General features: G+C 34.9%; 1 protein-coding gene across 1 annotated transcript; it reads right to left on the bottom strand.

Moving 5' to 3' along the window:
* Positions 1-1,258: 1,258 nt before the first annotated feature.
* On the bottom strand, positions 1,259-25,930 carry LOC136029817 (uncharacterized). The gene is made up of 3 exons (XM_065708278.1): positions 25,649-25,930; positions 17,515-17,864; positions 1,259-1,659 (listed from the first exon to the last, which is right to left on the bottom strand). The coding sequence occupies exons 2-3, from the start codon at positions 17,860-17,862 to the stop codon at positions 1,384-1,386; spliced, it is 624 nt and encodes a 207-aa protein (XP_065564350.1). The 5' UTR covers positions 17,863-17,864; positions 25,649-25,930; the 3' UTR covers positions 1,259-1,383.
* Positions 25,931-26,123: the final 193 nt, after the last annotated feature.

Genomic DNA, 26,123 nt, shown 5'->3' with positions numbered 1-26,123 from the left:
GTATAATTAAAACAAGGTATTTGATTTCAGGTCTGTAAGAAATAATTCGATATTCTGCGCGATTTCGACAACTACCCGATCCCGTAAAAGCTTACTTTTGGAGCTATAGCAGTTTCATTTAGTTTTTTTTTTATTTAGTTGGATATAAAAGTAATTCTATTTTCTTCTCCAAAATTACTAGGAATTTTTCGAATCATTTTTCCTTTCCGTTTCCCTATCACCATGCCAGAAAAATGATCTAAATTTCCATCTCTTACTCTACTGCAAAATTTTTTTTTGAAATTCAACAACAATTGTTCGTAAAGTTTATCAACCAAAATAATTGGATCTTCAACAGCTGAAAAATGTGTGAGTTGAATATTTAGAGAATTTTTGAAAATCACTAATCATTATTGATTTTTCCAAACCCGAAATGAAATTTCAATTTAATTACTGAATTACATGTGCTGAATTACCATTTTTTGCAATATGTTGTAGACCTACTAGCTGCTTATCACGAGAAGAGAAACTACAAAAAACGGTAGTATTGCTACCCAACACAAAGAATGAAATTATAATTCTAGTGTGTTTCCAATTATAGTGACTTACTCTCTAGAGACTTTCGACAATGTGGCTACTGATTCCCTTTTGTCTTTGTTCTTTAGCCAGCCTACCAATAGAACATGCGTATTTAATGCTTAAGCTTGTCTGTGAGCAGGATCAGCGATGAGTAATTCGTGAGACTGCTTGATTCCTACGTAGTTTGTAAAATAAAATAGCGTTGCTGACAAGTAAAATAATTATGAACATTGACAGGAAACGCAAATTATTTGATAACTGAATACGATTCTACTGAGCACGAGAGCTGCTCTACAGATGGGACCAAACAGGGGAAAGGAATGAGCTGCGGTTAAAAAGAAGAAAACTGGAAAGAAATGAGAAAAAAATGCCAAAAAATATTAAAAAAGGAAATGAGAATAAATCATGAAAATAGGAAAAAATCTAAAATAGAGAGGCATTTGCAATCACGTGGCGGTTAGGATTACACCAGGTTTTCGTAAATACTATTCATTTCGTAAAGTTATTAGTTTAGAAATATTGAAAACAGTGTAATTTGCAGGTTGTTTTATTGCTACAATTCAGAAATTTGAATTTTGCGCTTAAAACCACCACCCAGTGACACTTTCCACTAGTGGCCTCGATTCACTTTCTACGGGTAGCCAGTTCCGATCATATTCTGAATATCGTTCCGGCTGTTTTCATTCGTTAAGAATATTAGACGAAACACTAAGCAAGTCTAGTTAATGTTTTCAATTAAGTATTGATCCAGATCAGTAGCAACATTGAAGTGAGGAACGAACGTTCAGATAGAATAATTGATTGTTTTCTTCCTCTTCTCCTTCTTCATAATAGTGACAGGATGGCTAGAATAGACAGAATGTCAATATTTTGAAAATACTTGCCATGATAATTACTTCCATTTTCTTGAAGCTGTGCCACTGAGCTTGGCATCGAATTAAAGCGTTTGTAAGATCCCTTGTGAGAGCAGTATATATATTGGAAACGATTTTCAGCACTTCTATTGGACACGTCAGCTGTAAAAGGATGATCGTTCATTCTATATCTATTTGACCATATGTTTTCTTCCTCTTCTTCTTCTTCATAATAGTGACAGGATGGCTAGAATAGACAGAATGTCAATATTTTGGAAATACAATAAATTGTTTTTTGTTGATATGCTTTGAACATCGCGGAGTAAAAGTTCGAAACGTTTCTACAAGTTTTGGAAGAACTATCCAAATTCAAAGACAAAATTGATAGTTAATTGACAATTGAAAATTGACAAATTAAACCACTTTGACATATTGTAGATATGCTAATTGACAAATTAATAGTTTTCGATAAAATTAAATACGATGGAAAATCTGAATAGGAAAAAGTTGCCCATCATTGAAAAGATAACTGAAAAGTCTTAGGTGTAAATCTCATTGAATAAGATCCTCTTGATATCCCACTAAAAGATTGCAATTAATGAGGGATATTCATCAGAAGGATATGAATTTCTCAACAAATGATTCTAAAGACAATCTCATTTGAGGAGGGGGAGTGAAAGCTCAAAACCCACGACGGCAAAAGAATGAGAGGGGAAGGTTTAAGAATAATGTCAAACAGGTGTGTTGTGATTTACATAACATCGATAAAATGTTCCATTTTACAAGCATCTCTAATCTTCCAGAACTACTACCCGCTTTACCGTCATTTCAATGTTGGCGCTCGAGCTCTATCATATTTTAGTTCAAGTTCCTTTTATTACCAATATACTTCCGCTTATAAACAAAAATATTCCAAAGGCCCAATGGCCTGTTATTCGGAAAAAATACAACTAGATTTTAAGTGCATTTACACTCAAAATATGTTTAGATTCTACTCACCAATCCCCACCCAAGTGCAACTCGTCTCCGCACCACCTACTTTAAAAAAAACTACTAAAAACAATAGACAAATAAACATCGAGGAACCAACACTCACACCATCCAGTTCTAAATAATTAAATTCATTCTAAATAATTAAATCTAAATGATTAATCAATATAAATAACTGATCAATATAATAATTCTATTTTTTTTTCACTTTTTTAATAAAAATTTCTTTAACTATTTCTTGAAGGAGCCTAGGGTACAGGACCGTCGAATATCAACAAGAATGGAGTTCCACGTACGCCCGACAGCAACTATCAGACCAATATTCGAGCGCAATGCAGGGCTGGATGGTACCAGCGCATCATCCTGGTTCCTAGTTTCATAAGGACTGACATTTCTAACAAGCTTAGGTAGCCCAGAAAACTTGATGAAAGGTCTCCACGGACTTATTGAAATGCAATAAAAGAGAGGTGTAGCGTAAGAATATCTTTTATCTTCAGAAGTTCAACAGAAATATGGGTAGTGATACACAAGCACAGGTACTTGACAAGGGATGCCAGGTGGCTATCAATTAACATTAGAACACTTAAATAATTATTAGATACGTCATTTATGTTTGTTTTTCATAACGGCTTTCCCCTGCTACACCTGTTGTGATCTACAAAATTTCATCACGGTGCCCATTGAACCTATGTGTTTCGTTGAAATCTAGACATCTATTCTCTGAAATCATAATAGTGTTTTCTCGTCAAATTCCTGCTGCAGACAAAAAAATCTACGGAAAATAAGGAGCGAATTTAAAATAAGCGTAGTTCAAGTGAACTTCAAACAAAATCTTCTTAAAATCCATTGATTTTGAATTAAAATCAAGTAGTCGGGGGGAGGGGGGCATCAAGCCATAGCTAATTGTAGAAGAAGCCAAGACAGATAGTCCGAATGATTGAGAAGCAAATACGGCATAAGCCTTTTTCAGGATTGCACAAAGTGATTTCATTTCACTTGTTGAAAGATAAGTCTATCATCTATCCTTCCATACGTCATTCCTAGGCCAGAACTAGGGAAGAACATTAAAAAGAACAGAAGGTGGTATAGAAGAATGAAACCTAAGACAAATTGAGGACGATGAATTCAGATTAAGGTCTGTTTCGAAAAATTTTATTTTGTTCTATAAAAATTTAATATACTACCTATGAAGTCAGTCTTCCCGAAGAAAGATTTCTCAATACATTTTGACAAACAAAGAAGGCAAGAAAAATTCTCCTACGATTAAACTTTGGAAAAGGTCAGTGCGTTTCGACTTGATCAGCAATAGTAAGAAGTTGTTAAATTTGTCCAACATAATGGTATTAATAGACTTTTGACCTTTATATTATTCTACTTAATTTGGCTGAAGTTATACCTAAAGTTTTTAAATAAGAAAATTGCTTCATTTTGCTAGAATCTTATATTAGAAGACAACTTAGACAAAAAAATATGTAACATTCATGCTGCCTTGCGCTTTTATGCGTGGATTCTTGTATTGCACTTATTTAAAAGCAACAACTATAGCTTATGAAATATGAACTTTTTAAAATTTTCTTTTAGTGTTCTTGAATATCATTTCTGTTCTCGTCTTTTTATGTACGTGTTACTTTGTTTGATATGATTTCTGTTTCTTCTTTCCTTTTTCCTTATAGGAGGCCAAAATATTCGGAATTTTTATTCTTGTTTTACAAACTTCATAATCGTATTATAGTTTTTAGTATCTTTATTCAATTTGATCACAAATGGAAAGACAAAGCGGTCTAGTAAATTGTTAAAATTTTGTTGCAAGATAAAGACTTTAAGCGTACAGAGGTGAGGATTGAGTATATACCTTCTGCATATAGGATTGTGACTGACATATTTAAAATAAACATGTCAACAACTGAGTACGAGCAGATGTTATCCTACGTATAAGGGAACTACCGCCCCAATAAACCTTTTGCTCATTACGTTAGAGTTTTGACATTGTGCAGTTATTGATCATACTCTTAATAAAGTAATAGTTAAGCTTTGAAGGTTATCTCAAACCCCTCCTGATTCCCATCCTTTTCACTAAAGTTTTAATTTTTGTCCCAATTCTTTAAGAACGGTTGATTTAGCGGAAAGTTCCTTGAAATGAAATGGCACCTCTTTTTTGGAGAGTTTAATTCTGGTGTCTAAAATGCTTCTTCTACTACTACTACTACCACTACTAACAACTCACCGCAGTACGAAGCCGCCCGAGGCAAACACAGCTACGCATGCTCCTCTTCTATCCCAATCTATTCAAAGCCTCCCTCTTTACACCCTCACAGGAAGTTCCTATTTCCCTTAAATCTTTCTTTATGATATCCTACCAATCCAACCGCAGATGACCTGCTTTCCGTTTAGCCCTAGACAGTTGGCTGAAAAAGAAAATCTTCGGCACAATTTGTCATCTTTCATCCGCAAAGCGTACCCTAGCCAAATAGACTTTTCTATTATAATAGCTCTAGAAAGCGGGATTGAACCACACTTTTCGTACAGCCTACTGTTTGAAATACAGTCAGTCAATCCGCAGTCAATTTCCCTGGGAAACATCTAGCAAATCTTCATCCATTTTTCGGAGCGCCCTTGCTTCAGAACCATATTTGACCAATATCATTACTGTAGCTTCCAATATTCTAATCTTGGTTTGCAGTCTTACCTTCCTATTCTTCCAAACTTTCATAACTGTAAAAAAACATCCTGAGCCTTGGCTATTCTACTTTTAACATCTTTACTGCTCCCACCGTTTTTACTAATAATGGTACCAAGGTAAATGATGCTGTTCACCTGATTAATCTTTTCGTTACCCATCAGAATCTTGCGTCAGAATCTTCGTCCATCAGAATCTTGCGTTGAGGAGGGGACAAACCCTTTCATATACGGAATAATTTCTATTCGTTATAAGTCTTAATGTCGATCCTTACTCGCAGTTAAAAAAAATTGTTGTTTTTTAAATTTAATTTCAGAACGTTTTTGAATTAATGCATGTTTCGATTTTTACTCACCGCACATGAATAATTATAAAAAAATTGCATATTAATTATTTTTGGCTAAATGGCTTTAACTGATAGTAAGGAGCGATACTAGAACTTGAAACGAACAGAAACTACTCCGTATATAAAAGGAGCTGTTCTCTCCTCACTGCCCCGCTCTTTATGCTAAAGTTTGACTCTTTCTCTCAACTCTACTTTTTAAAACAGTAAAAAACTTTAGCGCAAAGAGCGGGGCGTTTAGGAGGGAAATATACGTAACTTACGAATTAACTTAAAGAGTGAGGTATTGTGGAGGAGATGAACCCCCTTATTTACCTAATAATTTCTGTTCTTTTTAGGTTTTAATGGTGCTCCTTACTTCCAGCTGAATTTTTTTTTATTTATTTTCTAAAATAATAAACAATGGTAGAAAATCCTAGAGCACCTTCATGGAGATTTTCTTCCCTCGTGATAAATTCATCCACGGAACGATCCTCCCACGTAGCCCCCTCCCCCGAACCACCTCTCCCCCCTCAACACAAAAAAGTCCCCCTGAAAACGTCTGTACACTTTCCAATAACCCTTACTATACGTAACCAATGGTCAAATTTGTAACTTGCAGCCCCTCCTCTAGGGACTATGAGGGATTAAGTCGTCCGAAAAGACATAATTACTAGGTTTTTCGACTATGCTGAACCAAATGGCTATCTCAGAATTTTGATCTAGTGACTTAGGGAAAAATGAGCATGGGAGGAGCCTAGGTGCCCTCCAATTTTTCTGGTCACTTAAAAAGGACATTAGAAATTTTAAATTTCATTAGAATGAGCCCTCTCGTGACATTGTAGGACCACTGGGTCGATACGATCACTCCTGGGAAAAAACAACAATAAAAAAACTGAAAAACACGCATCCGTGATCTGTCATTTAACAAAAAATTGAAAATTCCTGATTTTTGTAGAAATGAGCTTGAAACTTATACAGTAGGCTTCTCTAATATACTAAATTTGATAGTTTGATTTTCGTTAAGATTCAATGACTTTTAGGGGGTGCTTTCCCCCATTTTCTAAAATGAAGTAAATTTTCTCAAGCTAATAACATTTGATGGGTAAAACTAAACTTGATGAAGCTTATATATTTGAAATCAGCATAAAATTGTGATTCTTTTGACGTAACTATTGGTATTAAAATTCCGTTTTTTAGAGTTTCGGTTACTATTGAGCCGGGTTGCTCCTTACTACAGCTGTTACCACGATCTGTATGATAAAAACTTTTAGAGTTTCAGTTTCTATTGATAAGGGTTGTTCTTCACTCAGAGCTTTTTACTACGTGGTGTTTGACCCAAGCATGTGTTAACTGAGAAGAAGGGCTACTCCTCCCTCCTTCAACTTCCTTTTCTTACAGTCTTGGCAATTATTGGCCAGAAGCTTGGACATTAAAATGCACCCTTTCTGGCATCTGCCCCTCCCTCTGAATAAACATTGATCTAGGGCCCTAGATCAGCTGTTGCACACTTTTATAATAGCTGTTGCACACTTATAGGTCACTGCAAATAACGTTATGAAATAACAAACTAATCAATTTAATTATAAAAAGGCTTTAAAATAAATGTTAGAGATATTTTTCTACCCTAACAAGGGAGCCTGCAGAACCCTTATTCAGGTATAGTCTACGCAAAGGGGGAATCAATTCCCCCTTTGAAGGGCCCTACTTTTATAATAGCTGTTGCATACTTATAGGTTACTGCAAATAACATTATGAAATAACAAACTAATCAATTTAATTGAAAAACTTTAAAATAAATGTTAGAGATATTTTTTCTACCCTAAAAAGGGAGCCTGCAGAACCCTTATTCAGGTATAGTCTACGCAAAGGGGGAATCAATTCATTCTATCCCCCTAACCCTTTTCTATATATGTGTGAAGACACATGGGGAGTTAGACAATATTGGCATTAAAATAACTCTTTAGGGGATCTGGAACCCTTCCCTAGTCTGCATAATAGCCCACCTCCCCTCCTCCATAATAGTTGATATGTAGAATTACGTGACTGAACATATTTTTTGAAAAATATAGTAAATCGCCTTAGTTAAATCAGGCATTATGATACATGTTTATATTAACCATTGATCTTGAACAGACTACGTGATATGTTGAGAACAAATGCGTAATCGTGGAGTTGCACACTTCTTCTATACCTGCAAAGCTCAAAATATAATTTTGTGATGCTTCCAATTCACTGTGTATCTCATAATTTCCGATCGACCGAAAATTGGTCCTCTTTGGCCCAAAATCGTAATTTTTCCGCCTCAAAATGGCAGATTACACCACTTTCTTGTGACAAGATCCTTTTGACCATTTGAAAATGGCATTATGAGTTTTAATTTTAGTTGGATTGAATCTATCCTAACCCTCCAGGACCATTAGTTCAATAATAACACCCCAAGAAAAAAACACAAAAAAAAAACAGAAATATATACACATTCGTGGTCTTTCTTCTGATAAGAAAATGTAAAAATTTCCACTTTTTGTAGATAGGAGCTAGAAACCTCTACATTAGAGTTCTCTGATATACTAAAGCCAATGGTGGGATAATCATGAAGACTGCTTCCCCTTTTGGAGGTTGTCTCCTCGTTTTTTGAAAATCAGGCACATTTTATCAGGCCTATAGCTTTTGATAGGTATCTTTAAATTTAGGATTCTCTTTTATGTAGTGAATCAACATAAAAACCATTTATTTAAGTATTACTTGCTATAAAAACTCATCATTTTAGAGTTTCGGTTACATTTCGCCCGAGTCGCTCCTTACTTAAAGGAAGTTACCACGAACTCTTTCATATGAAATTAGTTCAAACAAAAGCTCGCAATGAGGACAGTAGTGGTAGGATAATACGTCCCATGCTGACAAACTTGTTTGGGCACTAAAGCTTCCCTATACTGCAGAGCTAACACCGTTATGTGGGCACCAAAGCTTCCCTATATTACAGATTATACACCTGAAGCTTGTCCTAGTCGAATGTCAGATATACAGAGTTTGAAAACCAAGAACTTCGGAAAGGGCCTCAATACCATAATTTAGTGCATAATGTACCTGTATATATGCGTATCTGTATATACACTGCATGTTAATAAGGTAACAGTATCAGTTTTGAAGCAGAGTCAAAATGAGTAAGCGAATTTCAAATATAAGTAAATATGAATTACATATGCCTTGCCTATTTTACTTTTCTTTTAAGTAATAAAAAATCCAAATATTTGTGGAAATATATTATAATCCTCTATCATAATCATAGTCCTATAAAGGTTGCATTGGCCGAACGATTAATAGGAACTGTTTGACTTTTAATTTCAAGATATTGTACATGGAAAAATACTACTGCTTTTATTCAATATTTAGATAAAATCATGCAAATTTATAATTAATGCTCCCATCGGTCTCTGTCCAACGTTAGCCCTCACGAAGTTTATCGAGGAGATCATGATACACTTGACACATTTCTTAATCAATATTCCAATGAAAGGGTTATGGAGAAAAAAATCAATGCTGGTGATTCTGTTTGAATTTATAGAACTACTAATATTTTTGAAAAGGAGAAATGCTTATGGTTCACTGAGCTTTTAAAGTGTCAAAAATCCTAGAAACCAAACCTGTAACATAATATCTATGAGGAACTAAAGATGAAGAAACTCTCCGTGGTTTTTATAACTATGAACTTCAAAAGTTAAGAATGATATTGATTTCTATCAAATCGAAAAGTTGTTAAAGATTCGTCTCCACAAGAGCAAGGCAGTTGCTTTTTATTGGCTAGGATATAACTCTGATTTTGAATCTTGAATTGCAGCTGAAGATATAAACAATTTCCAACGATTTCTATGTGACATTCATGTCGAACGTCTCTTATCCACTCTACAATGATTTGAATGAAATAAGTGATTTTTGGACAAAATCCCTGCCACCATCATATTCGATGATGAGTATGAAGTTGATCTTATCAATTGTACTGTCAAAATCTTTATGATGTTCTGAGAGAAGATCTAACATATGACATAAATGTTAGACCACATGATTGGCCACTCGTTAGCAAGCATTGGATAGAAACAATGAGCTCGGATGAATATACCTTAGTCACATTACCATACAAGAAATTTGTTAGCATAATTTTTTTTATCGTGCTATCAATAGAAGAAGCACCACTTGTAAAGTTGGTGCCTTTCAATTCAACTATTCAGAGGAACAGGGCAAGATCTACATTAGTTCTCCCATTGACAATAAAAAGTTTATTCTCAATGATAATTTTAGAGATTTGGACTTAAATAGAATATAACCAATGGTAGAAGTTTTAGAACACTAGTTGCATGGATCGTATCATTCTCGCTGACTATCCACCTGGCTTTTCCTTAGACAGTTGAATATTTCTTTATGCTTCATTGACACACTTCGTTCATACGCTTAATCGAGAATTGCTAATAGCAACGTTCCCTTCCCATGTGTTCTTGAACGAAAAACCCGTCAAAGTCACAATTGTCATTACAATATAAAGTATCTTCATTATATCCTTGTAAACACTTCCTATTTGGAACTCTGTCAGTTAACATTGAGAACTGAATCAGGTGGTTTTTCAGCAATAACAAAAATTTTGTCCGTGATTACGTGTCATTTTCGACCCATTCAATAGCAAGATGTCTAATGCAAAAATTGCACCCGTTTGTCCTGATATTTATTGATATGTTGCCACTCTTGGTCCAAGACAAATGGGTCATGGAATGGACTGTAACACAGGCCGTTCATCAATGTGCTATGATCTTGGCAATTGGTTTGTATAGCTGTTTTGCTTTGCACTACCTTTGTCTAAGAATATATTTTACCGGCTGCAACAGATTTTGCTTCATCTACCCTACACGTTTGGTGCTCTGGCAATTATTTTTAAAAACTGTTTTGGAAAATTTCAGGTCCTGTGCATATTCCCTTGGCAAGCGATTGACATCTTGATAAAGTGGAAAAGGTTTGAAAAGGTCAAGAAATACCGCATCACTCTTCAGGATCTACTCCGGTCAGAAACGAAAAAAATCACTTTTATCAAAGAAGGAGAAACCAAAGAAGAAAATAGTTTGATCAAAAAGCATTTCTCTTTGTAGATTTAAATGGCATATCAATCACACAAGGATTCCCATTCATCAATCACCACATCTTTAATTCTATTCGATACAGAAAATGTTGACGTAAGTGTAAAATATCATAGCTATGAACAATTCTACCCACAAAAACCACTCTGTGAAAGCTCTAATTTTCAACTTTATTTCAATGAAGATTATTTCGTGGATACTGCTTCTACATTTATAGATTTACATGTGGTAGTCAAGAAATCTGACAATGAAATGACAAGTAATACTGATGGAATATCCTAGGAAAATATTGTATCTCCTACTTTATTTTGGCAAATCAGTGTCTACATAAATGGGACATTGTTGAGCACTAGCAACAATCTCTAAAACTTAAATGAGCTACATACAGTTCATATTGATACCACCAAAATCATGCTAGAAATTGAGAGGTTCAGCCGATGTATATGAATATAAGATTGACACTGACACTACAGATGCAAATAAAGAGGTGACAACTAGAAAATTACATTTAATTAGGAAAATAAATCACTGCCAATTGTATACATGCATTTTGGACGTGTATAGAGCTTTTTTCCAATGTTGACACTCTTGCCACCAAAATGGAACTGACTTATAAAAGATAAAGAGAGTGTTCATTTCTAGTTCTAGAGATAGTGATAGTTCTATAGATTACTCGAGTGACATGACAAAGCCTGTTTGGACTTGATCTTCTAAATTATCAAATTATTCATTCTTCTGTTTAAAAAATCATTTGGATAGTCTTAAATCACTTTCGAATTTCTAAGGTAGTTTCAAAAGCAAACCCACAATATCATTTTGTTTTGTTTCAATCAATATGTCAATAAATTGAGTAAAAGGGTTTGGGCCAGGACGCAAAAGCTTCATACAGTCCAAAGAAGGAGAATCTTTTCTCATTATATCATTAGGCATTTTTCTAGAAAATATTTTCCTTTGAAGATACACCCCTAGAAAATCAATATCTAGAATCAAACATTTGTCAAAATTACAAAATTCTGCATGATTTTTTATTTATCAATCTATCCATTTTTAAATTCTATCACTCTACAGACTAACTAAGATTTTTCTATTCCAAGAATATCCACAGGGGAACAGTAACCTACTAAAATATTTAACAAGAAGAAACATTTTAGATTTAAAAACTTTTTATTATATAAATAATAAAAATATATCACTCATTTTTCACTTACTGATTCGACTTATTGTCCTCAATATATTTCGCTATTGCATTTAAAGCAGCTTGAAGTCTATGTATATGCATTATATTAAGTGTTGCTGATAAACATAGCTGCTCTTCCAATTTGAATTTGCTCAAGGAAATCACATATATTTCATACATATATATTGCATATCAGCCCATTCACGGCTTAGTCAAGGTCCTCTTGTAATTTCTGTTGCTATGTTTTCGTTGCATCATTGTTACTGCCAATTCCACAATCAACTTCCAAAAGCATAAACAGACTACTTATTTTTTGCCAGTGTTTCTTGTCAAATTAAAAACTTGATGATAAACAATATTTTCAAATTGTTCTCTCTATGAATTCTATTTTCTTAATGTTATGAAATATATTAAAAATCCAGCTTTATATTGAATCTGGTTGCTACGGTTGGTTGCTATGGTCTTATGATTATATGCAAATGAGAATCCTATGGAAGTATGCAAAAGAAATGTATCCTCTGTAGTAATGTTATATCAGTATGTCAATGACCCAAATATAAGCAATCTTTAGAGCCCAAATAAGGATGTATCTTCTGTAGAATAGGGAAGGTTTAATCCCCAAATAAGGGTGTATCTTCTGTAGAATAGGGAAGGTTTAATCCCCAAATAAGGGTGTTAGCATGGGACGTATTATCCTAACACTACTGAGGTCGTCAAAACGATGTTCAATGTTAGTCGAAAAAAACATGTCAAGATTTTAACCTTGTTTTTTATTTACTTTCAATTTGTTTTTTAATCGACATGGTTTGTTGCGTTTAAAGCTAGGTGTATTCGTAGTTCCAGGAGTAGTTGCCACGGAAATAGTAGTTGTGTTATAAGTAATTGTAGTAGGAGCAGTAAAAGTGATTGCAGTAAACCTTTACAACCAATTTTCCTAAATTGAATTTAAGATCATTCCTCCTTTTGAGTATGTTTCCCTCTTCAGGATTCCCATAATTTTGTATGTCTACGAAAAGGATGTATGACGTACCCCTTTCTCCTCCCATTGGAAGACGTTTTTACAATAATTTCCATGGTCAAGCATGTCAGTCTTTCAATATAAGATTTATTCTTACGCTACTATAACTTAATCTGCTGTATTTCGTAACTGTATATGACCGTCTCGGAATTAAGTTTTGTCACAGTTAACAAACACCTTTCACCAATTACAACACACAAATATGTAAATACACTAAATGTTGAGAAATATTATCCACGCTAAGCAATAGCGTGGATATTACTTTTTCTTAATTTCATCGTCTTATTTTCAAAGGATAACACCTTTGTAGAGAGTAATTTTTATCGTAATTCAAATATCCCATGTTTTGTTTTCCACAATCAACAGATCTAAGGTTGTAGGGTAACCTAACTCACTTCCTTTCATACACCAAAGGTCAGTGGCATCGTTTGGGAGAAGGGTTAAAGGGTCAGTTGCCCCCCCTCCCAATAATTTGGAGGACAAATATTATATAGCCAATGCCTCTTGACTCTCCAGATGTAAAACCCTCTTGCTCCCTTCATTAAAATGCTGGCACTACTCCCCTGCATAAGGTCTACTTGACGTCAGAATAAAATCCCAATACATCAGTTGTTGGTTTCAAAAGCCTCTAGCCCCAAGGAGAATATGATTTTCCGTACTCCAAGGGCTGGGATACAGAAATCTATAATATCCCCTAATAAGACACTGTTCTTTTAAAGTTCCAAAGCAATGAGAAGTGACTGTGGCCCACAATCTTGGTAGGGATGGTGCATGAGAATGATTGACCCCTATCCTATATATGGGGTGGTAGGTGACGTTTAAACCCCTCCCCCGGTGACTACCCCCGGAAAAATAACTTCGAGAAAATAACCCCGAGAAAGTATGCCTCCCTCCTTGAAAAATACCTCCACCCATAGAAAACACCCCTCGGAAAATATCCCTCAAGGAAAATTGCCCTCCCCCGCGGAAAATACCTCTCAGTAAATTCCCCTCAGAAATTATCTCCCCTTGAAAATAAGGATTTTCAAATTTAGAATTTTTAATTGAGTTTTGCTTTTTATTAATTTCCATAGGGGGGGGGGACGAATTTTAGTACTTGTGTATTTTGCGCCACTCACTCAAGTTTACGCAGTGTATAATTCGAGAAAAAACCAGCTTTTTAGTTAGTTTCTTCGTTACTTTAGGAAAAAATTTAGGCTTTAGATTTGCACATTATGGGCGGGGGAGGGGCTAAAGTATAGCTGGTCTTCATCCAAAATGTGTTAGTTACAATTATTCTGCATATTGTGAATTGTTTTCTGACTTTAAACTGTCCAAATACTTTAACCCCCCCCCCCTCCTTCAGAGCGAAAATATATCCCAAATTACGGTTTCCCATATATTACGTCACTTGTCTTTGTATTGTCTCGCGCTAAGCTGAAAGAAGATAACGATAAACCGTTTTTTTTTTTATCGAGTTTTACACAGCGTAAGCTTGATTGAGTGGCACATAATACCCAAGTACCAAAATTACTTACCCCTACGGAAAAAAAAAAAACAAAACTTAAATAAAATTATCCAATTTGGAAAGCCTTATTTTCCATGGGGGTGGACGTTATTTTCTGAGGTATCTACTAGGGAGGATATTTTCCATGGGGGATATTTTTCAAGGGGTTTTTTTACGGGGTATACTTTTGGGAGGGGAGTATATTTTCCGCGGTGGATATTTTCTTCAGGGGGCCATTTTTTGAGGGGACATTTTCCAGGGGGGATATTTTCCACGAGGGAATTTTCTGGGGGGTATTTTTCCGGCGGATATCTTCTGCTGTGGTGTTATTTTCAGAGGGGTAATCGTAGAGGGGGGGGGGGGAAACAATTAGATCCATATGGGGTGGAATGACTGAAAATGACAAAATTCGTATCCACGGATGCTTAAAAATATAAGACACGAGTCTAAGAGTGATGGTAATGCTCTCATTATTGCAAAACGCTCTATCAACATGGCCATTGATTTTATTAACAATACACTCAGATAGCCTATGCTACTTGGGTTTACGATTTTCTCAAAATATTGACTTTGAAAACTTGAAAATGCCAATTGGCACAGTGAATAGGAGACTTAATCGACAGAAAAGGGGCAAAGTTAGAGCCAGTTTTCCCAAATCGAGGGGGAAAAACAGTGAAAAATGAAAAAAAGCCATATAATACTCTAAAGGCAAAAATATATTTAAAAAAACTGACTCGTTTCTCTGGATACTTGAGTTTTACAGGCGTATTTTAGTTTCGACAAGATTTTGAGAAAAGTAAAATTTCAGTTGGGGAGGGGGTAAAATGAGGTCTGAACAGGGGAAATTAGGGTCTTATGGGGGAAGTTGCCCCCTTGTCCCATTGAAAACTACATCCCTGGTAATCGGCCGTCTCTCCCCAGAAAAATAAGTTTAAAAAGTGTAGGTAAAAATATTTGTTTAATATATGAACGCAATTAAAATTATTTTTCTTCAGTTATGCACCATCCCCTCCCTGGAGCAATTGAACATTTTTTTTGACCAATTTTTGGTTTTAGCAAGGTTCATAATTTAGTTTTCAGATATTCTGACTCATTGTCTTTAATTCAGTTCTAAGAGCAAAACGACTTGTTTACGCAATGGAATACATGTTTTTATCTTTTACAATTTAGGCAAGTTTTCTCCGTTATATTGCATTTCTTGTTCCTGTTAAACAGATTAAATATAAAAAAAAAATTTTAAACTGAAAGTAAGGAGCGACATTAAAACTTAAAACTAACAGAAATTATTCCGTGTATGAAAGGGGTTGTTCCCTCCTTAACGCACCGCTCTTTACGCTAAAGTTTGACTCTTTCTCTCAGCTCTACTTTGTAAAACAATAAAAAAAACTATAGCGTAAAGAGCGGGGCATTGACGAGGGAGCAGCCCCTTTCATATACGGAATAATTTCTGTTCGTTTTAAGTTTTAATTTTGCTCCTTAATTTCAGTTAAAAATACTCTGTTTTTTTTTAAATTCAATTTCTGAACGTTTTTGAATTAATACACGTTCTGATTTTGGCTCTCTGCACACGAATAATTAAAAGAAAATTTACATACTAATTTTTTTTTTTGGCTAAATGGCCTTCTCATGGTTTTGATCGGACGATTTTGAGAAAAAAAGGAGCAGGAGAGTAGGCCTAGTTATCCTCCAATTTTTTCGCTACTTAAAGAGGCAACTACTACTTTTAATTTTAAGAACGTTTTTATTAGTAAAAATACACGTAACTCACGAATTAAGTTACGTTACGAACTTCTAAATTCGCATGTTTTTATTACGTATATGAGGGGGTTTGCCCCCCCGTCAATACCTCACTATTTAAATTAAAGCTTAAATTTTGTCCCAATTCGTTAAGAACCAAAAAGGTCGTAGAATAAATAGTTGAAATTAATACAATTACTTTAGCGTAAAGAGCGAAGTATTAGGAGGAGGTGACCCGCATCATATGCGTAATAATTTCTGTTCGTTTCAGGTTTTATTGCGGCTCCTTACTTTCAGTTGAAGAAACTTTTCCGTATTTTATTTATTTTTTATTACTCTTAAAAAAATGTTAAAAAAGTCCTGCGCCCCCTTTATGGAAATTCTCTTCCCCCCTGAAAAATTTCTTCATGGAAAGCTCCCCCCGCATAACTCTCTCCCCTAAACCCATTCCCCCCCGCCAAAAACATCCCCCTGAAAATGTCTGTACACTTCCCAATAACCATTACTATGTGAAAATACTGGTCAAAGTTTTGTAACTTCCAGCCCCTTCCATGGGGACTGTGGGGGAGTATGTTGTCCCCAAAGACATAAATCTTAGATTTTTTGACTATGCTGATTAAAATGACTATCTCAGAATTTTAATCCGGTGACTTTGGGAAAAACGAGCGTGGTAGGGGGCCTAGGTGCCCTCCAATTTTTTAGGTCAAATAAAAAGGACACTAGAACTTTTGATTTCTGTTAGAAGGAATATGATCACCCCCGGGAAAAAACAAACAAATAAACACGCAACCGTGACCTGTCTTGTGGCAAAAAGTACAAAATTCCACATTTTTGTCGATATGAGCTTGAAACTTCTTCTATAGGGTTCTCTGATACGCTGAATCTGATGTGTGATTTTCGTTAAGATTCCATGACTTTTAAGGGGTGTTTCAACGTATTTTCTAAGATAAGGCAAATTTTCTCAGGCTCATAACCTTTTTATGGGCAAGACTAAGCTTGATGAAACCTGTATATTTAAAATCAGCATTAAAATGTGATTCTTTTGATGTAGCTATTGGTATCAAAATACCGTTTTTTAGAGTTTCGATTACTTTTGAGCCGGGTCACTCCTTACTACAGTTCTGCCTACGAACTGTTTGATAACAGTTTACGTACTGCATGCTGATACAAATTCACAACTGTGCAAAAAAATAAAAAAAAACAAAGGAGAATAATAGCCTGTAATCCTAATTTAACATTTTTATTTTACAATGCTATTTATGGCATAATTTTACGAATAAACCATTTCTTGCTCGTAAAACATCCATCGGTTTAAAACCAAACTGACACTAAATCAAGCAATGGGAAATGAAGCGGATCGAATATCCTTGAAACTATATGCTAGGCGAATTATCTATATCTGCCCTAGCCTATTCGCAACCCAAAGCTTGAAAACCGTCCTTGTATGCTGCATCAGAAGTTCACAGCATAGCCTTTGTTTTGCAACAAATGCGATGGAAATTTCTATGGCCTTAGAATAACTTGAAGAGCGTATTAGGTTTTTTTATAAGCTCTGAAGAATCCTAAGATACTTACCGATAGATCTAGCGGCCAATTTTTCTCTACTTTACTTGAAATTGATTCAGCTGGTGATTTTTCATTTCTACTATAGCTGTCAGGTTTTTGCTCACCGGAAGCAGTCGAACTGCTTCTCGAAGAAAACGATGCCTCGGAACCAGAATAGGGTCGTTGTAATTTATTATCGGATGTAGTAGGTAATCCTGTTCCGGGTGTGCTAAAACTTTTAAAATAAGATTTTGTTCTGTAAGTTTCCCATTGATCCCCTCTTGCCTGACTTGACAGATTCAGTGGTTCTCTGCTAATTGGGTTTAGTTTTTCAACTTCTGCGACATCTTCAGTATCAAATTGTTGTGAATGATCCATCTCTGCAAGAAAGAAACGTTAAAACGTACACGATTTCTTTTTATAATACCTCCTTTTTTACTATAAAGGTAAAAAACTCAAACATACAGAATGACAAACCGGAATGCATAGGGGTGGGGGGCCAATCAGTCCTTACTTTTCCCCCTATTTATAGTTTTGATAATTCGTATATATCTCCGTTTAGTTTTCTGATTATTAGTGTTTTTCAAGTTGCCTCCCCCCTCAAGGCCGTGCTTATCAAACCAATCGTTCTATTTAGTTCCAAGACAAAAGTAATAAAAATCAATTAATTCAAATTAAAATTTAACTTTTTGTTTCAGTCCTTTCTTTTTCTAATAATAAAACAAGTTTTGCATTTATGTAACAAGATTTCAAGCATTTTTCGTTGTTTTAAACTTGCTAAATTTGCGAATAGAAAGCCGTTAAACAAACAATCGGTTAAAAAATACGGGATTTCCAAGACAGTGAAATTTGTTCAAACCTCAAATATTTTGGCTCTATATCCAAAAGCCATCTTCAGAAAAACACTTATATAAATAAGATAAACTTACAATAAAATATGATCTTTTAAACTAGAATTAAAACAGTCCAAGAATCATTAATTCAACGAAGTTCAACAAGAACTCTATTCGTTGAACTGGGACTATTCAATTTCGTTGAAGTAATAATTCTCTGAATATTCATTTAAGGCTTAATAAGACCGTATCCAGGGGGAGGTGAGGGGTTGACCCCCTCCCAAAAAAATATTTTTCCGACTCGTAAAAAAATGAATATATATAAGTTTTAGATGCCTTTTAAAGTTCTTTTTTGTACCTGCGTACTTTTTGACTCGAATCGAATGGAAATCTGGTCAAATTTAATTCCTCTCAGGGATGAGAAGGACTTCGAACTCCAAAAGAATTTATTCGGGGACAGGAGGAGACAGTCTTAAGCAAAGTTTATTTCGGCAGGAAGTAGACAATTTTTTAACATTTATTATTATTATCATTACAAAATGTATTAATTTTTATGCACACTTTGTTTTCCAAGGAGTGGTATTATTTCACACATTTATTTTTGATGGTCAAACCTACAAGCCATAGCTGGCCTCTGATCTGGATTAAATAAAAAAAAAAAAGTTTTTTTTAACTGCTAGTAAGGAGTGACATTAAAACTTAAAACGAACAGAAATTATTCCGTATATGAAATGGGCTGTCCCCTCCTCAACGCCTCGCTCTTTACGCTAAAGTTTTTAATTGTTTTAAAAAGTAAAATTGTGGCAAAGAGTCAAACTTTAGGGTAAAGAGCGAGGGATTGTGGAGGGGATAACCCGTTTCATATACGGAATAATTTCTGTTCGTTTTAAGTCTTAATGTCGCTCCTTACTAGCAGTTAAAAAAAACTTGCTTTTTTTTTTAATTTAATTTCTGAACGTTTTTGAATTAATGCATGTTTTGATTTTGACTCACTGCACATGACTAATTAAAATGGAATTTGCATATAATATAAAGATTGGTATAATTTTGACTCTTTCTCTCAATTCTACTTTGTTAAACAGTAAAAAACTTTAGCGTAAAGAGCGGGGCGTTGAAAAGGGAACAGCCCCTTTCATACACGGAGTAATTTCTGTTCGTTTTAGGTTTTAATGTCGCTTCTTACTTCCAGTTAAAAAAACTAGTTCTTTTATTTAATTTCTGAACGTTTTTGAATTAGTGCATGTTTGATTTCGGCTCTCCGCACATAAATTATTAAAATGAAATTTGCATATTAATTCTCTTTTTGGCTAAATGGCTCTCTCTTAGTTTTGATCAGAAGATTTTGAGAAAAAAGGGGTGGAGGCCTAGTTGCCCTCCAATTTTTCGGTTACTTGAAAAGACAACTAAAACTTTTAATTTTTAAAGAACGTTTTTATTACTAAAAAATATACGTAACTTAAGAATTAACTTACGTAACGAACTTCTATATTCTTATATTTTATTATGTATATGAGGGGGTTGGTCCCCTCGTTAATACCTCGCTCTTTACACTAAAGCTTAAGTTTTGTCCTAATTCTTTAAGAATGACCTGAATCAGTTTTAATTTTTAATGCTAGTCCTTACTTTCAGTTAAAAAAACTTTTATATTCTTATGTTTTTATTATGTATACGAGGGGGTTTGTCCCCTCGTTAATACCTCACTCTTTACACTAAAGCTTAAATTTTGTCCCAACTCTTTAAGAATGACCCCTGAATCAGAAAGGCCGTAGAATAAATAGTTGAAATTACTAAAAATACTTTAGCGTAAAGAGCGAGGTATTTAGGAGGAGATGAGCCCCTCATATGCGTAATAATCTCTGTTCGTTTTAAGTTTTAATGCTGCTCCTTACTTTCAGTTGAAAAAACTTTTTCATATTTATTTTTTCATTGTTTTTTTTTATTATAATGCTAGAAAATCCTGCCCCCCACCTTCATTGAATTTCTATCCCCCCCATTACTTATTCCTCCAAGGAAAGATCCTCCCATATAGCCCCCTTCCCTCAACCCCCCCAAACCAAAATAATCCCCCTGAAAAACGTCTGTACACTTCCCAATAACAATTACTGTATATAAACACTGGTCAAAGTTTGTAACTTGCAGCCCCTCCCCCGGGGACTGTGGTGGAGTAAATTATCCCAAAGACATAGTTCTTATGGTTTTTGACTATGCTGAACAAAATGGCTATCTCGTTAACTTTGGCAAAAAATGAGTGTGGGAGGGGGCCTAGGTGCCCTCCAATTTTTTGGTCACATAAAAAGGGCACTAGAACTTTTCATTTCCGTTAGAATGAGCCCTCTTGCGACATTCTAGTCACTCGGTCGATACGATGACTTCTGGGAAAAAAAAAAGTAAACACGCACCCGTGATCGGTCTTCTGGCAAAAAATATGAAGTTCCACATTTTTGTAGATAGGAACTTGAAACTTTTACAATAGGGTTCTCTGATACGCTGAATGCCATGGTGTGATTTTTGTTAAGATTCTATTACTTTTAGGGGGTGTTTCCCCATATTTTCCAAAATAAGGCAAATTTTCTCAGGCTCTTAACTTTTGATGACAAAGACTAAATTTGATGAAACTTGTATATTTAAAATCAGCATAAGAATATGATTCTTTGATGTATCTTTTAGTATCAAAATTCCGTTTTTTAGAGTTTCGTTTACTATTGAGCCGGGTCGCTCCTTACTACAGTTCGTTACCACGAACTGTTTGATATATAAGGGTCAATGTAAAAACATTCTTTTTTTTAAACGTTAGTGTACCAGCTTTTAAATGTTACAGCAGTAAGACTAAAATTCGAAATCTTCTGTTTTTTACTTACTGAATCTTTAAACTCTTCCCCTTAGCACTTTGTTTTTTGTGTTCTATTTTTATACTCCCTCAAAGTGCGTTCTCATTGAAAACATTATTATTTATACGTGTGCCGTCTCCAGAGCAGGGTTGCCAACAGCGGTACAATTGTACCATTTTAGTATATTTCACCTCTAAAGGTACATTCTGGTACAATTACAAATTTCCTGGTACACTTTACAAAATATGGTATGAAATGGTGCAATAAGATTTGACTGGGCGTCAGAACGCAGGGAGAGGAGGGAATTGTAGTTTGTATTTGTTTTCTCTTATAGAGTTTTAGGTTTTCCCTTACACATTTATTTAAGTGCCTGTTGTTGGCCTCTTGTGGTCATAATATAGCGTGAAGCAGCACAGCCACCTTTCCAAATATCTTTGAAAGAAGATATCTAATACTTTGTTCTCTTTATTATTAAATAAAAAAACTAGTTCTTTTAACTGAAAGTAAGGAGCGACATTAAAACTTAAACGAACAGAAATTATTCCGTATTTGAAATGGGTTGTCCTTTCCGCAATCCCTCGCTCTTTATGTTAAAGTTTTTAATTGTTTTAAAATGTAGAATTGTGGCAAAGAGTTAAACTTTAGCGTAAAAAGCGATGAATTGCGGAAGGGACGACCCATTTCACATAAGGAGTATTTTCTATTCGTTTTAAGTATTAATGTCGGTCCTTACTTTCAGTTAAAAAAACTAGTTTTTTTTATTTAATTTCTGAACGTTTTTGAATTAATGCATGTTTGATTTTGGCTCTCCGAACATAAACTATTAAAATAAAATTTGCATATTAATTCTTTTTTTTTTGGCTAAATGGCTTTCTCTTAGTTTTGATCAGACGATTTTGAGAAATAAGGGTTGGGGAAGGAGGCCTAGTTACCCTCCAATTTTTCGGTTGCTTAAAAAGGCAACTAGAACTTTTAATTTATAACGAACGTTTTTATTAGTAAAAAATATACGTAACTTATGAATTAACTTACAGAACAAACTATTATTCTCTTATGTTTTATTATGTATATGAGAGGGTTTGTCCCCTCGTTAATACCTCGGTCTTTACACCAAATTTTAAGTTTTGTCCCAATTCTATATGAATAACCCCTGAATCAGAAAGGCTGTAGAATAAATGGTCGAAATTACTAACAATACTTTAGCATAAAGAACGAGGTACTTATCTCCTTCTAAATACCTCGCTCTTTATGCTAAAGCTTTTTTAGAACCCCTCATATGCGTAATAATCTCTGTTCGTTTTAAGTTTTAATGCTACTCCTTAGTTTCAATTGAAAAAACTTTTTCATGTTTATTTTTCATTGTTTCTTTTACAGTAATGCTAGAAAATCCCGCGCCCTTTTCATTGAATTTCTCTTCCCCCATGACATATTCCTCCAAGAAAAGATCCTCCCACATAGCTCCCTCCCCTCAACCTTACTCCCAAACCAAAAAAATCCCCCTGAAAACGTCTGTACACTTCCCAATAACCATTACTGTATGTATTAAATAAAAAAAACAAGTTTTTTGAAATGAAAGTAAGGAGCGACATTAAAATTTAAAACGAACAGAAATTACTCCTTATTTGAAAGGGGCTTTTCCTGCTCGACACCCCGCTCTTTACGCTAGAGTTTTTTATTGTTTTAAAAAGTAGAGTTGCGAGAAAGAGTCAAACTTTAGCGTAAGGAGCGGGATGTCGAGGAGGAAAAGCCCCTTTCATATAAGGAGTAATTTCTGTTCATTTTAAGTTTTAATGTCGCTCCTTACTTTCATTTCAAAAAACTTGTTTTTTTTATTTAATTTCTGAAAGTTTTTGAATTAATGCAAGTCTGATTTTGGCTCTCCGTACATAAATTATTAAAATGAAATTTGCTATTAATTATTTTCTGGCTAAATGGCTTTCTCTTAGTTTTGATCAGACGATTTTGAGAAATAAGGGGTGGGGAAGGAGGCCTAGTTGCCCTCCAATTTTTTCGGTTACTTGTAAAGGCAACTAGAACTTTTAATTTTTAACGAACGTTTTTATTAGTAAAAAATATACGTAACTTAAGAATTAACTTACGTAACAAACTCTTATATTCTTAAATTTTTGATTACATATATGAGGGAGTTTGTCCCCTCGTTAATACCTCGCTCTTCACATTAAATCTTAAGTTGTGTCCCAATTCTTTAAGAATGACCCCTGAATCAGAAAGGCCGTAGAATAAATAGTTGAAATTACTAAAAACAATTTAGCATAAAGAGCGAAGTATTTATCTCCTTCTAAATACCTCGCTCTTTATGCTAAAGTATTTTTAGAACCCCTCATATGCGTAATAATTTCTGTTCGTTTTAAGTTTTAATGCTTCTCCTTACTTTCAATTGAAAAAACTTTTTCATGTTTATATTTTCATTCTTTTTTAATAGTAACGCTAGAAAATCCTGCGCCCTTTTCATTGAATATCTCTTCCCCCATGAAATATTCCTCCAAGGAAAGATCCTCCCATATAGACCCCTCCCCTGAACCCCACACCCAAACAAAAAAATCCCCCTGAAAACGTCGGTACACTTCCCAATAACCATTACTGTATGTAAACATTGGTCAAAGTTAGTAACTTGCAGCCCCTCCTCCAGGGACTGTGGGGGGTAAGTCATCCCCAAAGACATAGTTATTATGGTTTTCGACTATGCGGAACAAAATGGCTATCTCAAAATTTTTATCCGTTGACTTTGGGAAAAAAATGAGCGTGGGAGGGGGCCTAGGTGCCCTCCAATTTTTTCGGTCACTTAAAAAGGGCACTAGAACTTTTCATTTCCGTTAGAATGAGCCCTCTTGCAACACTCTAGGACCACTTGGTCGATACGATGACCCCTGGGGAAAAGAAAAAAAAACAAAACAAACAAATAAACACGCACCCGTGATTAGTCTTCTGGCAAAAAATACGAAATCCCACATTTTTGTAGATTGGACCTTGAAATTTTTTCTACAGGGTTCTCTGATACGCTGAATGCGATGGTTACGATCCTATGACTTTTAGGGGGTGTTTCCCCCTATTTTCCAAAATAAGGCAAATTTTCTCAGGCTCGTATTTTTTGATAACAAAGAATAAATTTGATAAACTTACGTATTTGAAATCAGCATAAAAATTCAATTCTTTTTATATATCTTTTAGCATCGAAATTCCATTTTTAGAGTTTCGTTTACTATTGAGCCGGGTCGCTCCTTACTACAGTTCGTTACCACGAACTGTTTGAAACACTGGTCAAACTTTGTAACTTGAAGCCTCTCCCCCAGTGACTATGGGGAGTAAGTCATCCCCAAAGACATAGTTATTATGGTTTTCGACTACGCGGAACAAAATGGCTATCTCAAAATTTTGACCCGTTGACTTTGGGAAAAAATGAGCGTGGGAGGGGGCCTAGGTGCCTTCAATTTTTTGGTCACTTAAAAAGGGCACTAGAACTTTTCATTTCCGTTAGAATGAGCCCTCTTGCGACATTCTAGGACCACTTTGTCGATACGATGACCCCTGGGAAAAAAAAACAAAAAAAAAAACAAATAAACACGCACCCGTGATCTGTCTTCTGGCGAAAAATACGAAATTCCACATTTTTGTAGATAGGAGCTTGAAATTTTCGCTGTAGGATTCTCTGATACGCTGAATGTGATGGTGTGATTTTCGTTAAGTTCTATGACTTTTACGGGGTGTTTCCCCCTATTTTTCAAAATTAGGCAAATTTTCTCAGGCTCGTAACTTTTGATGACAAAGATTAAATTTGATGAAACTTATATATTTAAAATCAGCATAAAAATCCGATTCTTTAGATACATCTTTTAGCATCAAAATTCCGTTTTTAAGAGTTTTGTTTACTATTAAGCCGGGTCGCTCCTTACTACAGTTCGTTACCACGAACTGTTTGGTAATGTAATTTTCCGATCGTCCACGTGTCGTGTGTAGCGAAAAAACAACTTTTCGTCTTGCCCGTAGCACAACACGCAAAAAAATTGATATGGTACAATTTTTTGATCAGTGGTACAATTTTAGGGCGCTTTGCGGTACTTTTTCTTCCGAAGCGTTTTCAACACTCCAGAGAGCTTAAAGATCCGTACCTGCGTAAAAGTAATTTTGAAGAACTATACTAGTTCACACATTCTCATGTTTACAACAAGCCTAGAAAACTCAGAAATCGAAAAACTACATGAGAACCGGTCAGTACAATTAGCTAATTAGCTAAGTGACATTCATACGACAGAACTGAATTATTCCCAAAGAAATGTCAAATAGTGCCTATACCACTTTTGAACTGGAACAGGCTAATATAACAGTTTTTGCTCCAGGGAGGTGTTACAGAAAATCCTTACAAATTGGGTCCTGCTTTTCTAAGGAGACTTGTTAACCTTTTACGATTTTGGCTAAATTAAAACATCATTGTCTTCTTTGTACTTGACTTCTCGACCCAATTTCTTTTAGCAATCTTAAATTTACCTGAATTATAAAGCAAGTGTCCTCTTGTCTCTTCCTTGTAATCTATTCACTTAAACTGTTTTTTTCGATGTCCTTCCTGGATTACACTAGGAAGCAGGGCGTTGTCATCTTTGACTTCTTTTGACCAATAGAATTTGGTGGTAATGTTGTAAAAAATGGTGTAACCTATCTTGCGATCTTACCCAAATAACTTCTATTTTTTTGCGGGGGTCTGTTTTGAAGGTTTGTTATTCTTTTTATAAACAGTTCAAAAACATCAACACTAAAAGTGTCTTAAATGACTGCCTTCAGATTTCAATTTTGTTTTTTGAAAAAGTGGGAGACTCACGCAATGCATGTACGCTAGACTTCTTTAGGTTAGGGGAGTAACAATGAAAAATATTTGATAACTTGAGATAAGATGTGCCAAAGAATTTACAAATATCGGTAATTTCCGGGGCCCAAGTCCTGATCCCCCCCTCGGGCATGTCCCTGG

The sequence above is a fragment of the Artemia franciscana genome, chromosome 8 (genome assembly GCF_032884065.1).
Source record: "Artemia franciscana chromosome 8, ASM3288406v1, whole genome shotgun sequence".
In the NCBI taxonomy this organism is placed as follows: Eukaryota; Metazoa; Arthropoda; class Branchiopoda; order Anostraca; family Artemiidae; genus Artemia; species Artemia franciscana.
This window is presented reverse-complemented; position numbering and strand designations above follow the sequence as displayed.

Coding starts and splice junctions, on each gene's coding strand:
- LOC136029817 (XM_065708278.1), bottom strand. CDS start 17,862: ATGGATCATTCACAACAATTTGATACTGAAGATGTCGCAGAAGTTGAA. Junction 1,660..17,514: donor ATTGGCCGCTAGATCTATCG/GTAAGTATCTTA, acceptor TGTCTATTCTAG/CCATCCTGTCACTATTATGA.